The 15,411-nt window shown below is 38.2% G+C and overlaps 1 protein-coding gene across 5 annotated transcripts in view; it reads right to left on the bottom strand.

Annotated features, from left to right (window-relative positions):
• Positions 1-15,411, bottom strand: part of snx13 (sorting nexin 13) — a 207,771-nt gene that overhangs the window by 100,546 nt on the left and 91,814 nt on the right. For 4 of the 5 annotated variants that reach the window (XM_063043762.1, XM_063043758.1, XM_063043761.1 and 1 more), the window contains 3 exons: positions 15,263-15,352; positions 7,653-7,774; positions 4,083-4,201 (listed from right to left, as the gene is read on the bottom strand). In XM_063043762.1, coding sequence (XP_062899832.1) covers positions 4,083-4,201; positions 7,653-7,774; positions 15,263-15,352 — 331 coding nt within the window. The remainder of the gene's footprint in view (positions 1-4,082; positions 4,202-7,652; positions 7,775-15,262; positions 15,353-15,411) is intronic. The other variant, XM_063043760.1, reaches the window with a different exon arrangement.

Raw genomic sequence — 15,411 nt, 5'->3', positions numbered from 1 at the left:
TTAAAAATCTGTTCAATATACGTAATTGATTTATTTTTTTTTCTCTGCTAGATTATGCATTGCATTGAACTGCTGCTGCTGCTGCTAAGTTTACCAAATTTCACGTCACATGCCAGTGATAATAAACCTGATTCTGATTCTGCTACTGATTAAGAACTCTACCAACCAATTTGTGTTATCCATATGAAAAATTACCCTTTCCACTCCAAGTTGAAACTTCTTTGAACTCAAGTTTTTCAAATTTCATATTCACTTTCTTATCAAAATGGATGAGTCACATTCTTATATCAGGTTCAAAATGTGTATGCTATGTGTGAACATACTTACACCAAGAATTTTTGCCTGGAAAGAAATAATCAAGCTCTGGATTAGAAACACAGAAAACCTACAGCAGAATACAGGCCCTTTGGCCTACAAAGCTGTGTCGAACATGTCCTTACCTTAGAAGTTACCTAGGGTTACCCACAGCCCTCTATTTTTCTAAGCTCCATGTCCCTATCCAGGACTCTCTTAAACTTGCTACACAAGTTCTCCATTACAAATAAGAGGTTTCTTCAAAACAGTTTTGAAGTTCAAGGAATAAAATAGAAAATGTTATCTCTTCAGTTTCGTAAGAGCCAAACTTTAATTATAATTGATGTAGATTATAATACCACCATGAGTCTACTGATTGCCACTGCTCATCGCATGCATTTTCAGGGATAAAGGAAAATAATTCAAGCAAAAGTCAAGTAACACATTAAAGAGCAAAAGTAAAGTGCATGTGCATGATCTGGTATCATATTATTTTCTTCCTCAACAAGTAGGCAAGCAAAATAACTATTATTTTCTCCCCATTAGAGTTAATTAATGTTAATTTCATCCATCCAGAACTGATGGGGATTGTGTTTGCTTCAAACACGAAATAGTCACATTTAATAGCTTGGTCCCAACAGCAACAGCTTGAAATCAAGATGCATAATGTACTGCAAAGCCATAATAAAATCTCCATTAAAATTAGCATGCAATAATTTATTTCCAGTACTCAAGTTTGTATACTTCTGTTTAGCTTGATCCTCACTTTGCTTCCACTCAATGCTATCCAAACTCGTCCTCCTCCTATTCTCTCCCCTTCTGGAAAGCATACTTGGCCTTACACCTACATATCAACAAAACCATCACAAATTAACTGTCTCTGGGATCCTTTTGAATAGTTCGTGGCCTAAGGTAAAAGGAGATGAGTTCTACAGCTCTCGTCACCTGCACGTGCAGTTCAATTCTGAGTGATTATGCAGAAAGTTTGAAGTTAATAACCCATGTAGGAGGAGGAGAGTACGGAGGAACATCTGGAGAAACTTCTGAAATGTCCGCTTCGCTGCCGCTGCTACTATGTAGTAACTGGAATCTCCGGAGCAGAAGGCTCCGAATGCTCGGCTTTGCTTGTTTCGGCAGCCGGGGCTAGGTCGAAGGCGCTCGGCAGAGGATGGTGCTCGGGAGGCTGCACTGGAGAGGCTGGTCGGAGGCTCGAAGTTTTCTGATGGACGGACTCGGTGTCGGCTGTGGTCGGCTGCTTCCAAGGCATTGGCAAGTTGACGGTGCCTTGGAGGTTTATGACAGGGAGTTTCTCCCTTTTGCCGCCTGCTATCGGGGACTCAGGAGTCGATCGGGACTTAAGACTTTTTTTTTTACCGTGCCCATGGTCTTTTCTTTATCAAATTATGGTATTGTTTTGCACTGCTGTAACAATATGTTATAATTATGTGGTTAGGTCAGTGTTAGTCTTTGGTTTGTCTTGTTTTCTGTGATATCACTCTGGAGGAACATTGTATCATTTCTTAATGCATGTATGCATTTCTAAATGACAATAAACGAGGACTGAGTGTTCTCATAATCTAATCTCCTTCTACTTTAGGCCACGAACTTATCAATAACCCCTGCTGTGGACCACTTTCTGGAGGTCCAAGACACTGACTTCTACAAAGAAGGAATCCGTATGCTTCACGACCGCTGGACTAGGTGTGTAAATGTAAGAGGGGACTATGTTGAAAAAAAATATGCTAGGTTTTCTAAAATTGACACCTTCTACCTTTGGGCCACAAACTTATCAATCACCCCTCATAGAATCATTCCTCATACAAAGGAAGATGGCTGTAATTGTTAATGGTTAGTGGTCAGTCATCCCATCCATCGAATATCATTGCAGGATTTTCTCAGGACAGTTCCCTGTGCATACTAATATTCAATAGTTTCATCAATGACCTTTGTTGGATTCTGGTGTTTTTGATCCAAAGGTTCTTCAGAAATCAAGAATGAGGCATAAAACCTGTTGCCTAGGGCTGTTTTATTAAATGTTACAAGAACAAAGGATGATCATAGAAAGAGCTAAGAGAACAAAGAGACAAAGGCAAAAAAAGTTGTGATCATCTCATATTCTGACCAGAGATAACAAAATTTCAGTAATAGTGATATCAGTGTTAAAGATGCTCAGATTCAAGTGGTATGACACCTGCTACAAAAAACTAATAAAGTTCTAGAAAAATGCAAAAGCAATTGGTACCATAATTCCTGGATAATTCACTGAACAATTACATGCAAGTAGGTAATTTTATAAAAATACAACCAAATATAGGAAAGTTAAACAACAAGGAAAATGCAAGAAAAATAACAACTCTACACCCTAATCGAACACCTTTTTTCCATGTACTGATATCGACAAAGTTCATTTCTATTGGTAACTGTTCAGCAAATAAAACAGTTCTTGCCTACATGCAGGAAGACTTATGTTAAGATATGGACTAATAAATGGAAAGCAACATTCATGCCATATGCATGCCAAATAATACAATGACTAACAAGAAAAAGTTTAGCCATCTACTTTTGAATACAATGGCATCATAACCTCTGAGTCTACAACATCAATCCCTTGGGGAATTACATCAACTAGAAATTCAACTGGACAAAATAAAAATAATCTACAATAAAAATAGTATATGATAGAAATACTCAAGCAGGTCAGGCCACATCTCTGGGAAGAGAGGCAATGTTAAGGTTTCAGCTCAAAAATCCTTTGACAGACGTTACCCAGTCTTTGATTAGCCTCCAGAGTCACATAAATACTGTGGCTGTGAAGGATAATCAAGTGCTGGGTAACCCTCAATAAGCTATTATTTGTCATTCCAAAGATCTTCCACCATGCACAGGCATAATCAGAGGTACGATGGAATATTCATTATTTACTAAAATCATTGCAGTTACTCACTTGGACTATCCTGACTAACCTATCACCTGTTCCACCAAAAACAAAGGAACCAGGCACTTAAGAATGCTAGCATCCACATACTTCCCTGTCTCCTTCACTGAAAGGAATTCAAAAAGGTTACCATCTTCTATCAGTCAATTAGGTATAGGTAATAAACCATAGCATTGGTGGAGAATGCTCACATCTCCAAAATTGAAATTAAAATGTAATATCAATCTAGATCCAACACTGCAAGGTTATCTGAAAAGTTCTAGCTGGTGAAGATACGTGTGCATTCCATAGGGAGCTGGGCTACATCCACCGAAAATACACGAATAAAAAAATACAGATCAAGTTTTGATTCTCTTGCAGGTATCTGCTCAGGTATGATATTTGTTATTAAGTGACCTGAACGCTTTACCTTTTCAAGACCAGAGATCAAATAAACAACTGAGACCAAGTGATAATTGCCTCCAAAATGAATAGGCCATTAATTAGAACTAGTGCAAAATAATCATACAAATACCTAGCATGGTACGTTAGGAAGAAATAGCTAGTTTCAAGTCTGCCTTTGCTCAACTCACACATTGATATTAGCACCGCAAGCTGCCAAACTGCTGAAATGAACATTTGCCCTGTGCATAGTGACTTTGACTTCTTGCAATGTTCTACGCAATGTAAGGGGAAACACATGCCAAGGGATGTGAAGTGCCAGTGTGGCTATGGCCAGAGATTCCTGCATCCTCAGCTTCACCATTAATGGATAGCTAGATTCTCCTATTAGAGAAAATTGGACACAATGCTATACGACAAAAGTTGAGATAATCACTTCAAGGAAAATTTGAGTTTGAAATTTATTCCTTACCTTTTTTTGGTCTCAAGTCTTCTATCCTTTGCTGAGCTTTCCTGAACACACGAAGATGGGTAGCAAAGTCGTCTACTAATCGTGTTGTGAAGTATGGTTGCCAGTCTACTTCTTTTGACCTGATTTTTCATAGGAAAGTAAAATAAGCCATAAGGTCACGATTGACATTTTTCAAAACACAAATCACAAGATATAAATTCTGGAACACAGATCCAGAGTGATCCTTAGCAATTTGCCTGGTACCAACCTTACTGGCTTTATTTTCTATGACTACCTGCATTGATTTAAACATTGACACTGATTATGGATTCTCATAACTAGGAAAAACGATTCTTATGAGGAGTACACAAAGGCAAAGTCATCTACAAAGAAGAGAGGGGCAAAGGAGAAATATTCATATGCCAAAAGTTACAATGACCTAAAAGGATGATGGAAAGAGTAAATAGAAACCATCAGTGAACTGGCTGCTTCAGACTCAACTCCCCCCCAAAATATACATCTTACTACCATTAATAGGTCAGAAAGAGAAATGATGCTGCCTTTGATCAGTAAAGAATCTTTAAAATAAAAACAGGAAATATTGAACCTGTCAGAAGCTTAGGCAGCATCTATGAAAAGAGAGAATTATGTTTCAGGTGGAAGAACTTCTGAAGCTTTGATCTGTACCATTAACTTTGCCTCTTTCCTCAGATACTGCCTGATCCGCCGATTACTAGCATTTTTTGTTTTTTTTAAATTTCTGACTTTCAACATCAACAGCTTATTGATTTTTTTCCATTACTGCTCAATTCATTGCCACTTCTATCCCACCAATGCTGACTATGAAGTCTATGTCACCATTTGGTGCAATATCCATCTGCTTCTTATGTTGCCATACATTCCAGCAGCAACAGAGCATTTCCATAATACTCAGCAGAACAACACAGAACACAACAAGCAACAAAACAATAGAAAAACCAATCAGATTTCTTCCCTCCCTATCCACACACACAGGCAGTCCTCCAAATCCAGGACAGACTTCTGGGCTCCAGGCTTCGGCCATCGGGCTTTGACTTCCAAACTTGCAAATCAACCTTCCCTGTCCCTGAACCCAAACCTGGCCCCTAAATCCTCTCTCTGCCCCCCAAACCCTAAATCCTCTCTCTGCCCCCCAAACCATATTTGCGTACTAGGCTTTGGCTCCATTAATTTCAGCATATATTCCCATTATGCTATTTGGGATCATACCTTAGTAAGGATACTTAGTAATCCTACAGTCTTAAGTACCCTGGTCATGCATTATATTATATTACCACTGTCTCTAGACTACATGGTAATTCCATTTCATACCACTTACAAAAGAATTTCTTTCAAGTTCTTTCCATTTTCACTTTCTTTTATACTATATAAGATATTTTTAAGTAATTAACAGCCATTTTCTCAGTCTGATGCTTGGTAATGCGCTAGTATCACTGTTAAACTAACTTTAGGCAATCTCAAAACGATCAACCATTTGATAATTTGAACTGTATAAATAGACATACTTGTATAACACAAAGTTATCTACGGCACAAAGAATTACTCCAGCTACTTCTTGATCTACCTCAGTAATGCTGAATATTCTGAATGTGGGAATGGCAAAACAGTGAGAGAGTAGAAATGAGGTTAATGGAATGGATGCAGTAAAGCTCCCAAACTATTCCGGTAGAGTGAAATTTTCAGTTGAGCAGAAAGGAAAGTTATCAAAACCTCTGATAAATTGCTGAAGGTGACTGTGCCAGTAAAAAGGTTGAAGCCTAGGTGGTGTTGAGGAAGCAGGAAGTCTGCAGAAGGACTTGGACAGATTGGGAGAATGGGCAGAGAAGTGGCAGGTAGAATATAGTGTAGGAAAAGTGTATGGTCATGCACTTCAGTAGGAGGACATAGACTATTTTCTCAATGGGCAAGGAATTCAGAAATCGGAAGTGCAAAGGAACTCTGGAGTCTTAGTGCAGGATTCCCTAAAGGTTAACTTGCAGATTGACATGGTAAGTAAGGAAGGCAAATGTAATGTTAGCAATCATTCCAAGAAGACTAGAATATAAAAGGATGTTATACTGAGGCTTTATAAACCATTGGTCAGACCATATTTGGAGTATTGTAAGCAGTTTTGGGCCTCATGTTTAAGACAGGATGTGCTAGCACTGAGAGGTTCAAGTAAGTTTATGAGAATTATCCTGGGGACGAAAAAGTTAAAATTATAAGGAGCACTAATGGTTTCAGGCCTATACTTCCAGGACTTTAGAAGAACAGGGGGGAAATGTCATTGAAACGTACCGGAATTTGAAAGGCCTGGACAAAGTGCACGTGGAAAAAATGTTTCCGATACTGGGAGAGTCCAGGTCCGGAAGGCACAGCCTCAGAATGCAAGGACGTCCCTTAAGAACAGAGACAACGTTTGGCTAGAGGGTGCTGAATCTGTTTAATTCACTGATACAGACAACTATGGAGGCCAAGTCATTGGGTATATTTAAAGAGGAGGTTGATTGATACTTGATTAGTAAGGACTTCAAAGGTTACAGAGAATAGGTGGGTGAATGAGGCTGAGAGAGAAAATAAAGCAGCGATGATGGAATGGCAGAGCAGAGGTGATGGACCAAAGAGCAAATGTTTCAGAGTGAAGACAAATTGCCTTTGTCTTGAAACATTCGCTCTGTTTTCCTTTCTTCAGGTTTTCAGCATCTGTAATTTCATTTTCACTTACAAATTCAAATAAATGTTTTTGTTGTAGTAAACTATAAAATCACTATTGAGAGATCTTAGAAATATGTTGTGTATTTAGCAGAAAGGTAAAAAATAACATTTTCTATGATGCAGAAGTTCAATGACAATCATTAGAACCAAATTATTGTTACAATTTATAAAATTCATGAACATTTCAAATCAAGGTCTTGTTCAACTGCTATATGATGTTGGAATTCATACTCAAAGTCTCACTCTTTGAAGGAAAGCACACCAAATGCTTTTTGCATTATCCTACTTGAGCCAATTTCAAGGAGCTATGGACTTGGACCCCTAGTTCGCTCTGTTCATCTGTACAAGGTCTCTCCCATTTGTTTTATATATCTTACCAAAATGTGTCTGCCTATTAAAGGTCCAAGCAAGAAGTTTCAAACATTCTGACATCAGTACAGTCTGCATTTCAACTTATGTGGATTATATTCTATCTGCCAATTCTCTGCTCAACCTCCAGCTGACCTAGGTTCCACTGCATCTTCAGTCAATTTTCTTTACTATCTCCCACTTCACCATCTACAAACCTACAAATCTTAACACCAGTCTTCCAATTTACTGATATCCTATATTCCTTCCACATCACCCTCAATATTGCAAAATCTTAATATGCTTAATCCTTAACTTTCTTTCTCTAATCTAAAGGTCTTAAACATGCTAATTGTATTTCTCTCCACAGGTGTTGCTGATTGTGAGTATCTGAATTATTTTGCAATTTTCCACAAATAGTTAATATAAATTTTACTTTAACATTCATATTCATTTTTAACTGAATACAATTCTACACCACCAGTGTGCTACCAAGTGAATCCAACTTACCTTGTAGCAAACTGAACTAGTGCATTTTGTATAGTTTGTCTGACTTCAAGTAAAAATGATTCATCATTGCTTAGAGTATAATACCAGTATTGTATATAGTCCCTTAGTGCAAACTGGATGACCTGCAAAAGAAAATGAAAGATAGAAAGAACAAGCTTTTTTCCCAAAACCCTACCATATTTTGTTTTTTAAACAAAGCAGTTCTGGCAAAAAGATTCAAACATTCTGATACTACACACTTATTTAGAAAAACGTATGGAATAGGCCCTTTTGACCCTTTGAGCTGCCCTAACCTCACCATGAGACAATTTACAATGACACATGAACCTATCTGGTATGTCCTTGAACTGCATTTTATATTTGTGGTAACTGCATCATGGTAACTGCTATACTACTGTGGCACCTTATATTATTATAATAGTAGTATTAGCATAGTCCACATTTCCTTACCACCAGCACAATCTGCAAGCTAACCTTTAGGGACTCCCAAGTACTTTGCACCTTGGATTTCACTATGTTTTGATATACAGCTTCTATAAAAAAATATTCACTCCCCTTGGAAGTTTTCATGTTTTATCATTTTTTTTAACAACACTGAATCACAGTAGATTTAATTTGGCTTTTTGACACCGCTCAACAGCAAAGACTCTTTTGTGGCAAAGTGAAAACAGATCTCTACAAAGTGATCTAAATTAATTACAAATATAAAACACAAAGTAATTGATTGCATAAGTATTCACCCCCTTCAAGTCAGAATATAGTAGATGCACATTAGGCAGCAATTACAGCCTTGAGTCCGTATGAATAGGTCTCTATTAGCTTTGCACATCTGGACACTGCAGTTTTTTTTTGACAAAACTTTTTCTTTACAAACTGCAAAAGCTCTGTCAGGTTGCATGCAGATCGTGAGTGAACCCTAGTGTCAAATAGGCTGGTCCTGGACTGATTTCATAATTTACTGGCATAATTTATATATTACTATTTAACTATTTATGGTTTTATTACTATTATTTATGGTGCAACTGTAACGAAAACCAATCTCCCCCCGGGATCAATAAAGTATGACTATGACTATGACTAATAACCTTTTCACAGAGTTGCTTGAAGTGCTCTTTTGTCTTCATGGTGTAGTTTTAGCCAGGATATTGACTCACCGGCAGAAGGATCTTCCAGATACAGGTGTATTTTTACCACAATTGAAACACCTTGACTACACACAGGTGATCTCCATTTAACTAATTATGTGACTTGCAAAACCAATTGGCTGCACCAGTGATGATTTGGTGTGTCATATTAAAGGGGGATGAATATTATGCAATAAATTAACTTGTGTTTTATATTTGTAATTAATTTAGATCACTTTGTTTTCACTTTGATATGGAAGTCTTTTTCTGCTGATCAGCATCAAAATAAAACAAATTGAATTCAGTGTGATTCAATGTTGTAAAACAATAAAACATGAAAATTTAAAAAGGGGGGTAAATACTTTATACAGACACTGTACATCGAGACATACAGTAAAATATGCCATCTGCGTCAAATACCAACACAGTCCGAAGATGTGCTTGCAGCTGTCAGCATACGCCCAGTGCCAGCATAGCATGGCCACAAATTAGCAACCTTAGCCCATACATCTTTGGAGTAATGGAGGGCTTCCTAACCACAATCTGTGAGAATTGCAAATAACTTACTTACTTCACCGACGATCAATACCGGTGCACCTCAGGGATATGTGCTTAGCCCACTGCTCTACTCTCTCTATACCCATGACTGTTATGGCTAGGCATGGCTCAAATGCCATCTAGAAATTTGGTGATGATACAACCATTTTTGGCAGAATTTCAGATGGTGATGAGAAGGCATACAGAAGTATACCAGCTAGTTGAGTGATGTCACAGCAACAACCGTGCACTCAGTGTCAGTAAGATGAAAGAGCTGATTGTGGACTTCAGAAAGGGCAAGACTAGGGAACACTAACCAATCCTCATCCAGGAATTAGAAGTGGAGAGAGTGAGTAATTTCAAGTTTCTGGGTATCAAGATCTCTGAGGATTTAACCTGGTCCCAACATATCGATGCAACTATAAAGAAGGCAAGACAGCAGCTATATCTCATTAGGAGTCTGGAGGGATTTGGTCTGTCACCTAAAACACTCAAAAACTTCCACAGATGTACCCAGGAGAGCATTCTGACTGGCTGCATCACAGTCTGGTATGGGGGGTGGGGGGAGAAGGAGAGGAGAGAGTTGAGGAGAGAGGAGGGGCCTACGGCACAGGATCGAAGTAAGCTGCAGATAGTTATAAAATTAGTCAGCACCGTCATCATGGGTACTAGCCTCCATAGTATCTCAGACATCTTCAAGCAGTGGTGCCTCAGAAAAGCAACTTCCATCAAGGACCCCCTCCACCCAGGACACCCCCTCTTCTTATTGTTACCAACAGATACAGAATCCTGAAGACACACACTAAGTGAATCAGGAACAGTTTCTTCCCTTATACCATTCAATCTCTAAATGGACATTCAACCCATGATCATTACCTATTTTTTAAAATTTGTTTTCGCACTACCTATCTTAATTTATCTATTTAATACACACATACACACACATTAATCCAGATGCATGCATACACACATATACGCACACACATGCACATACATAAATGTATGCATACACACATATACGTACATATGTGTTTGTGTATGTCTATACATACATATACATACACACATATACACACACACTATTTACTGCAATTTTTTCCTGTATTTATCATGTATTCAATTGTACTGCTGCCACAAAGTTAACAAATTTCATGTTATTTGCCAGTGATATTAAACCTGATTCTTAAATCAGACACCAGAAGAATCCTATTGGAAACAGCAAGAACCTACAAACTCCTTATAGATAGTGGGAGGATTAACTGATCTCAGAATAGGTTCTTGATGGCACTGCTGATAATTCTCTCAGCTCGACATAAAACATTGTTACATGAATTTACCCTTACAAAGAAAAATGGAGCCACAAAGGCAACCTGAACCAATTGAGGACTACTCAAAGTAAAATTTATTATCAACATACATATATATGTCACCAAAAGTGACTGTGAGATTGATTTTCTTGAAGGCATACACAGTAAATCCAACACAATAGAATCAATGAAAGTCCAGACCCAAAAGGATGGACAAATCCCATGTGCAAAAGATAACAAACTGTGTAAGTACTAAAGAGGAAAAAAGCAGCAATAAGTGTCGAGAGCATGAGATGAAGAGTCCTTGAAAGTGAGTCCATAAATTGTGGGACCATTTCAGTGATGGAGCAAGTGAACTTAAGTGAAGTTATCTCTGCTGGTTCAAGAGTTTGATGGTTGAGGGGTGATAACTGTTCCTGAACCGGTTAGTGTTGGGCTGGATGTTCCTGTAACTTCTTTCTGATGGCAGCAACAAGGACAGCATGACTTGGACCGTGGGAGTCCTTGATGATGGATGCTAATTTCCTCGACCATGTTCCATGTAGATTTGTGCAATGGTGGGGAGTACTTTACCCGTGATGGACTGGGCCATATCCATTACTTTTTGTAAAGACTTCCCGCTCAAAGGCACTGGTGTTTCCTTACCAAGCCTTGATGCAACCAGTCAATATACACCAGACATCTAGAGCAGTTTTTCCAAAGTTTTAGATGTCATTCCAAATCTTTGCAAACTTTTGAGGAAGTAGAGCCTGGTGCATGAGTGTGTATGTAAAAGAAACAGGATTAGTGAGGTTGGTCAGAGGTCAGCACAGATGTGGTGAGCTGAAGTGTTCAGTATGACTATGATTTTTGATTGGTAGCAATTGTCTTATTGAAGATCTGGATAAAAGTCAGATTAAACACATTGTAATAGATGGTTGAAAAGGCTGTGCCATAGAAACTGATTTAATCACTGAATTAAATCAACAGAAAATAAATGTTTACAAATAGAGCTTTGAGCATAACATTAGATTGAAGATTAAGGACTGGGAGTGTAATTGTACAATTTAAGTGTCTTTCTTCAAACACACAGCATTTAACATTGTAATTTCAAGAGTAATTTTAAATTGGGATGGCATGATTTACTAACGGTTATCAAGATGAACCTGTGGTAATGTAGGGCCAAATGCATTGAAAATCAAAGGTGCCAGGCTACAAAAACAAAAATAAAATTAATACATGATAAATTAGGCTTGATGATTTAGTTCAGTAACAGGAGAAAACACATTCAGTGCCACTTTATCAGGTATGTTCATGATCTTCTGCTGCTGCAGCTAATCCACTTCAAGATTTGACGTTTGCACATTCAGAGATGCTCTTCTGCACAGCACTGTTGTAACATGTGGTAATTTCAGTTACTGTCATGTTCTTGTCAGTTTGATTCAGTCTGGTCATTCTCCTCTGACTTCTCTCATTAATAAGGTGTTTTCTCCCACAGATCTGCCATCCACGGATTTTTTTGTTGTTTTGTTTTTCACATCATTCTCTGTAACAGTAGCATAGCGGTTAGAGAAATGCTTTACAATGCCAGGGTTCAATTCCTCCCGCTGTCTTCAAGGTGTTTGTACATTTTCCCTGTAACCATGTGGGTTTCCTCTCAATGTTCGTTACCTCCTACATTCCAGAGACGTACAGGTTAGTAGGTTAATTGGTCACAAAGGTGTAATTGGGCAGCATGGGTTCATTGGGCAAAGGGCTTGGTGCTACGGTGTATCACTGACCTCTCTCATTAACAAGATGGTTTTCTGCACAGAATTGTTGCTTACTAGATTTTTTTTGAATTTTTCACATCACTCTCTGTAAACTCTAGAGACTTGCGAGTGAAAATCCCAGGAGTTCAGCAGTTTTTGAGAAACTCAAAAGCACCCTGTCTGGCATCAACAGTCATTCCACAGTCAAAGACACTTAGATCACACTTCTTCCCCATTCTGATGTTTGGGCTGAACGATAACTCAACCCCTTGACCATGTTTGCATGGTTTTATGCATTGAGCTGCTGCCATCTGATTGGTTGATTAGATTTTTACAATACAGGCAGGTGTACAGGTGTTCCTAATAAATGGCAACTGAGTGCATAATGAAAAACAAGCCAGTAGAGGAGATTGCTTGGTTAACATTCTGGAAATCACAAAATTTTGTCATTAGACAATTACTTTCACAAGGACCATAAATTAAAGAGGCCTACTTATTACCACCATGGGACAATTACTTACACACAATGAACATTAATTTGCCAGCAACAATTAAAATAACACTGTTGTTAGAATTTGCAGATGATACTAAAATGAACCATAGCCTGTCTCTGAATGTGAACAAAAGAGATGGTTGTTGACTTCAGGAGGACACGGAGCGACCACTCTCCGCTAAACATCGACAACTTCTCCGTAGAGATCGTTAAGAACACCAAATTTCTTGGTGTTCACCTGCTGGAGAATCTCATCTGGTCCCTCAACACCAGCTCCATAGCAAAGAAAGCCCAGGAGCATCTCTACTTTCTGCGAAGGCTGAGAAAAGTCCATCTCCCAACCCTCATCCTTACCACATTCTACAGAGGTTGTATTGAGAGCATCCTGAGCAGCTACATCACTGCCTGGTTCGGAAATTGCACCATCTCGGATCGCAAGACCCTGCAGTGGATAGTGAGGTCAGCTGAGAAGATCATCGGGGTCGCTCTTCCTGCCATTACAGACATTTACACCACACACAGCATCCGCAAAGCAAACAGCATTATGAAGGACCCCACGCACCCCTCATACAAACTCTTCTCCCTCCTGCCATCTGGCAAAAGGCACCGAAGCATTCGGGCTCTCATGACCAGACTATTTAACAGTTTCTTCCCCCAAGCCATCAGACTCCTCAATATCCAGAGCCTGGACTGACACCAACCTACTGCCCTCTACTGTGTCTATTGTCTTGTATATTATTTACTGTTATATTTGCACTGTTTTGTGCACTTTACGCAGTCCTGGGTAGGTCTGTAACCTAGTGTAGTTTTTGTGTTGTTTTACGTAGTTCAGTGTAGTTTTTGTATTGTTTCATGTATCACCATGGTCCTGAAAAACGTTGTCTTGATTTTATTGTGTACTGTACCAGCAGTTATGGTTGAAATGACAATAAAAAGTGACTTGACTTGACTTGAAGAAAGATTAACAAAACACAAAGAAGAAATAGTTTTGCAGAAAAACTTCATTAGGAAAAATACTCAATTCAGCAAATACTTGGGAGATTCATTGAGGTAGCAATTTTTTAAAGAAGTAAATAAAAAGAGATTAAGAACAGAAATCTGTGAATAGGCAATTGTTAAAAGCAGCAATACAAGCTGCTGTAATTATTAACAAAGTAAAGGGATTTACTAAAAATAGAGTGGAATAGAAATCTACAGGGTTAATGATGAATTTACGTAGAACTTTGATTAGAAAAAATACCTGTGCAAAATTCTCATCAATGCACTATACTGCGGTCTCTAAGAAAGTGATGAAAAAGTACAGAAATAATGAGAAAGTTGTGACCAGAAGTTGGGGAATTGAGACCTTATCGTTTTGGTTGCTTGATTAGGCACTCCAATGAAGCTTCCAACTTTAAGAAACCAACTGCAACTTTTTGCAACTCCCTTCAAGTAAATCCCAAGAGCAAAGGAGAAGCAATGGAGAAATGAAAGATGCACAAAGTACTGCAGAATTTTAAGGAATGCTAATTAAGCTGTCATAAACTGGGAAGACCTGAGTGATGCACGCTGGCTTTCCAAATTCTGAAGTAGCCACTAGAACTGTAATTAATATAATCCAAACTTGTTGTGTATCTAGCCAAATCAGCATCTCCAAAGCAATATAACAAAACCAGTATCTGCAAAACAAAGCATAAAATTTCCCTGTAATACTTTAGCTACAGAATGCAGGACAAATACAAACAGCAACTGCTGCTCCAAGAATCATTAACAAGACGAATGAAGGTGTCAACTGTAAAAACAAGTGGCACAAACATACAAATTACAGAGAACCATTTTAATCCCAAATGTTGTTTCAAGCTTGGTCCAAACATTTGAAAAAAAGAAACTTCAGAAATTAAGCGAGGATGCACAAAGTCAACAAGAACATTGAAGAGTCTTAATGATATTCAAGTTGACACAAATTGTAGTAATTCTGCACGTGTTGGCATTAACCTGGCTGGATTTCCAAAATCTTCAGAATCTCTTGTGTTTATAGCTCTAAGGATGCTGCCTTTGTTCACTAGAAGGCAATTGCCACATCCCCCAAGCCAACTTTTCAAGAATTCTTCAGCACTATGTACAGGATACAATTACTTTTGTTGCATCATCAAAAACTTCTTTCCATAAAAAAAATGCAAGCAGGAATGTTCAGTGTTTATTATGGAAAGGATCAATTTATATTTAAAAAACTAAGTGTGGAGGGTATTCAAACAAGGCATTGAATTAATACAATCAACGTACATATTCGGCACAGCATTGTAGGCTGAAGGGTCTGTATTGTGCTGTAGTTTTTCTATGTTTCTATTTAAAAATCTTCCACACTGAACCATTACATATGAATATTTTACGGTACATCTTTTTAAAAACTTCACAAAACTTAAGATCTGTTTTTCTTTACCTGCTGTAGAGGTTCATCAATTATACTTGAACCAGTCAAACGTCGGTCAATCTTTATTTGCCTAGTTTCACGTTTCATTTCTTCTAAAGCCTGGACCGAAGGAAACATTGAGGAATTGAATAGCAATTAGAACTGGCTGTGACAGAATA

This window comes from Mobula hypostoma, chromosome 3, assembly GCF_963921235.1.
Source record: "Mobula hypostoma chromosome 3, sMobHyp1.1, whole genome shotgun sequence".
Lineage (NCBI taxonomy): Eukaryota > Metazoa > Chordata > Chondrichthyes > Myliobatiformes > Myliobatidae > Mobula > Mobula hypostoma.
Note: the sequence above shows the minus strand (reverse complement) of the source record. Positions and strands in the feature narration are given on the sequence as shown.